The sequence below is a fragment of the Leptonotus elevatus genome, chromosome 7 (genome assembly GCF_054856555.1).
Source record: "Leptonotus elevatus isolate MCC_2025b chromosome 7, RoL_Lele_1.0, whole genome shotgun sequence".
NCBI lineage: Eukaryota > Metazoa > Chordata > Actinopteri > Syngnathiformes > Syngnathidae > Leptonotus > Leptonotus elevatus.
In genome coordinates this window covers 18,742,956-18,747,604 of record NC_141245.1, presented here as the reverse complement: position 1 = coordinate 18,747,604, position 4,649 = coordinate 18,742,956, and the positions used below count along the sequence as shown (strand labels likewise).

General features: G+C 38.6%; 1 protein-coding gene across 1 annotated transcript; it reads left to right on the top strand.

Annotated features, from left to right (window-relative positions):
- Positions 1 to 502: 502 nt before the first annotated feature.
- On the top strand, positions 503 to 3,220 carry LOC147171377 (succinate receptor 1-like). Its single transcript, XM_086081173.1, has 2 exons — positions 503 to 582; positions 2,270 to 3,220. Exons 1-2 carry the CDS (start codon positions 580 to 582, stop codon positions 3,218 to 3,220), a joined length of 954 nt encoding a protein of 317 aa, XP_085937299.1. The 5' UTR covers positions 503 to 579.
- The last annotated feature ends 1,429 nt before the right edge of the window (positions 3,221 to 4,649 follow it).

The window sequence follows — 4,649 nt, the reverse complement described above, 5'->3', positions numbered from 1 at the left end:
CAAAAGTGCAAGAATGCGCCAAGAGCACTTCTTGAACTCATGGTAATATAACCAAATAACCCACACAGGCTGGGTCTCCTAAGGACACGCAGGTTGATTTATATTGTGCCCTTTCCGCTTTCTGCTCTCTTTTTGTTAAAAAATAATAATAATAAAAAAAAAGGGGAAAAAAACAGTGACTGGGGTTTATTCTCACATGTCTCTCAGCAGTGAATCATGTGCTCTCATAAGGCAGACCAACTGTCTGCATTTTTGCCAAAATATGCAGTGGAGCGCACGTCCGAATCAACCTCACGAGTTGTGCAATTGCCGTGAAAAGCACTTGGCACCAGCCCTTTCAAATTAAAGTCAACACCTTGCTATTATTCTCTGTATCTACACCAAATACCGGCTTGTGTTTGGTGCTCGGAAATATGACACACTTCCTGTTGATGTTTTTTTCAACAGAGACATATAAACATTGGTCGTACCTGCAGCACTCGGTGTTTACCGTTTCCACTTTGCAGTTAGTACGCTGCTCTCGACACTTCTTTGGGCACAACCTATTTGAGCTTTCACAAACTCCAGCTGGACTGCGGAATGGTGAGCCCACTGTAAACTCATTGGATTTGAACTGTCGTGAATAATTCGTGTCACAAAATAGACATTTTTGGTTCGAGGGTCTGAAGAGGGAGTTTATAGAGCTAAGGAAAACTACCTTGAATTGCTGGTACACAGTAAATGTGAAAAAGACTATTCGGTCCTAGCGCAAACTTTATACTCGGAAGAGAGTAAAATACACACACACACACACACACCCACACACACAAAACAGTTTGGGAACAATCACCGAACCATCATCAGGTTGGGAGGCGGCCAACCTAACCGCTGACCCATGCCACTCCTACTCAGTGTCAATATATCGCAGGTGTCAGGTGGATTCCTCATATACTGGTACCTCCATTTTTGGTCTCCTTTGGGACACATCAGCAAAATGTTAGCTAACAATAAGTCTAGCATAGCTGAAGTGGTAGAGTGACTGTCTTACATGCTGAAGGTTGTGGGATCGTTCCTCAACCCTTGAGTGTTTCATTGTTTTGTTTTGTTACTCTCTTTTAAGTGTAAAAGTTTACTCTGTTTAGAGTGGGACCGAATATAGTCTTTTTAGAATAAAGGTTACGCTGTGTACGCAAGCGAGTCTTTATAGTGCCTGCCCTTGCTAAGTGTCAAATTATACAACCAAGTAGATGTTTCGTTAGTTATCTATGCTCAAAAATGAATCTGTGAGGAAGCCATTTGAAATGTTCGGCCTATTACGTCCAAATCAGGCTAATTTCAGGCGTTGTTGGACGCATAGATCAGCGTTAGCTTCTGTTCTGATAACCGGCACTTTAACACAAGATAGGGCGTCCTTGCTTTTTGTATTACGTAGTTCTGATCCTACATCAGCCATGTAACACATCGCTATGTGAAGTACGCAGGATAGTCTAACCATTAACCAACCTGAACTAGCGCAGTAGTGCAGTCCAATTACAGTAAATATTTGGATGAAAAACACTTGCAGGCCAACATTTTTTCCGCTTTTGTTAACAAGAGTATGAAAACCTAGATTTTTTTAATTAATTAATTTAATTAATTTAAAACTGATGTAAAATTTATAATTAATCGTGAGTTAACTAATGAAATCATGCGATTAAAAACTTTAATCGCTTGATGCCCCGAATTTTTAATAATCTTTTTTTTTTTTTCATTTACTGCCGTTGATAGCTATAAACGTAAAAAAAATCATTTGAACTATTTCTATTAGTTTAACATTTTTTTCCACTTTTGGTAACAATAGTATGAAAACCTAAAATTTTTTTATTGTACATTTAGAACAGATATTAAATATGTGATTAATCGCGAGTTAACTTCTGAAGTTAATTACAATTAAAAAAATGTAATCGCCTGACGCGATTTAAAAAAAGAAAAAAAAAGATTGTTAAAAATTAGGAGCGTCAGGCGATTACATTTTTTAATTGTAATTAATTGCATGACTTCACGAGTTACTCACGATTAATCACAAATTTATTATCTGTTCTAAATGTACCCCCCAAAAATTCTACGTTTTCCTACTCTTTTTAACAAAAGTGTAAAAAAAAAATTTAACCAATAGAAATAGTTAAAATGAATATTTGACATCTATAACCATCAATGGCAGTGAATGAGTTAATACAAAACAAAAAAGTTTGGCGGTAATTGAGGATGACCATTTTTCATAGCTGCCATGTTTTCCCCATTTACTTCCCAGGTGTTGAATTGCACAGAGATAGACGATGTGCTGGAGAAGTTCTACCTGTCACCATCCTACGGACTTGAGTTCTGCATCGGCTTCCCTGGGAATCTTATGGTTGTCCTCGGCTACCTATTCTGCCTGCCTAAGTGGCAGAGTTGTAATGTTTACCTCTTCAACCTGGCAATCTCTGACCTCATCTTCCTCTGCACGCTGCCACGCCTCTCTTACCTCTATGCCAAGCACCAGAAAGAGACCAGCTACTACGCTTGCGTCATCAACCGCTACGTCCTGCATGTCAACCTTTACTCATCCATTCTGTTTATGGTCTGGCTGAGCATGGATCGCTTTTTGCTCATTCGCCACCCGGCGCGGAACCACTTCCTGCTGAGGCCACGGGCGGCGCTGGTCGTGACCGGTTTGAGCTGGCTTGCCGTCAACGTGGAAGTGATCCCCATGATCGCGCTGATGCTCCAGGACCTGCAGGGCGGGAACTGGAGTCGCTGTAATGACTTTGCCAGCCTCCAGGGTGATGTCAGCGCTTTGGGCTACAGCATGGGGCTCACCTTCACCGGCTACATTCTACCTCTGCTTGGACTCTGTGGTTTTTCCAAACGGATCGCACAGCTACTTCGGAGTCAGGAAACGGCTTTTCATCGTCGGACTGCACAGTACAAGCACGCTCTCAGGGTTGTGGCTTTGGCGTCGGCCATGTTTCTGGTTCTGTACACTCCGTACCATGTGATGAGAAACGTCAGGATAGCATCCCGGCAGGCCTGGGCAGAAGTGCGGTTGTGTACAAGGATGTACATAGAGGGCCTCTACATCTTGACCCGACCCCTGGCATTCTTGCACAGCGTCATCAACCCAGTTTTCTATTTTCTCATGGGGGACAAGTTCCGAAAGTTCCTACTCGCAAAGGTTCAAAAGCTGGCCGGAAAGACAACGCAGCCAAGAGAAGCTGTGTGAAAAACACTCATGGCGCATTTGTTGATTTATGTACCTAATAAAGTGGACAGTAAGTATGGAGGACCAAAACTGCCAAAATTAAAAATAAATAAACGATTAAATAAATAAACACATGACTAAAAGTGAAAATAAAAACGGATATTTAAAAATATAAAATAAAAAAAATATATATATTTATATATATATATATATAAATAAATGGATATTTTTTTAAATATATATATATACATACATACATACATAAAACAATTAATACATTTATATTACATTTTTTATTTATATTTTTTAGATCCGCTTTTATGTTCACTTTTTGTCATTTATTTACTTATTTAGTCATTTATTTATTTTTAATTTTGGCAGTTTTGGTCCATACTGCCAGGACGAAATGTTATTCAAATGAGGGGGCGGTCCTAAGTGTGTCTTGGGTTGGACTCCGCCGTTGCAAACTGCCTTTCATTGGTCGAGTGAGCGGCTCATCGAAGAAGGAAGTCTCGCCGGCTTGCATTGATAGCTCCAGCAATGGATGACTATCTTGTCCACTGTCAACACAACTTGCGACTTGAGTTGCTCGACAAGTCAAACAAATAAATAAATGACTAAAAGTGAAAATAAAAATGACTATAAAAAATATAATTCAAAAATTAAATACAAATGTATTTATTTATGTATATATACACATATATTGCTGTTTTTATTTCCATTTTTATTTATTTTTTTTAGATTTATTTTCGAATTATATTATTTATATCCGTTTTTATTTTCACTTTTAGTCATTTATTTATTCATTTATTTATTTTGAGGTTTGGCAGTTTTGGTCCTCCATACACAAGCCTCTTAAGTGCCACATTGCGTAACGTCAGCATATCAGAGAAAGAAAAAAAAAACTCGCAGGGCATCAGCTCAGCAACTTAAGGTTAATTATTTAGTTTTTTGCTGTTTGTTTTCCAAAGCATTCCCAAAGATGGACTGTCAACATGCATGACGCCGTCGCGCGAGACCTCAGGGTTTCCTCATGTGAGCTCAATTCAGCAGTGATTCATATCTTTCTACATTTTCTTCCAGGGACTCAAAAAGGAATGTTAAGAGATGAATGTAAGTAAAGAAAAATATACTCACATTATTGGATGTGAAGTAAGCAGTCACACATTCAAAGCTGTACGAATCCATTATCATATACGCGCAAAGGTGGTGCAATTTTTACATTTTACAGCGGTTGACTTTCTGACCTCCGTTAATGTTCAGACATTTACAATTAACTGCTTTTAAAATATTTTAAATATTGTCTGTGTGTTTTAATAAAGGTATTATATAGGTGACAGTTGTATTCTCAAAGAGATCAATTACATTTTTACTTTTTTTTGGGGGTCTAAAAGAGGGGCGAGGTTTTGACTTGAGCCAACCTCCACCTAATGCTTGTTAAATGCAATGA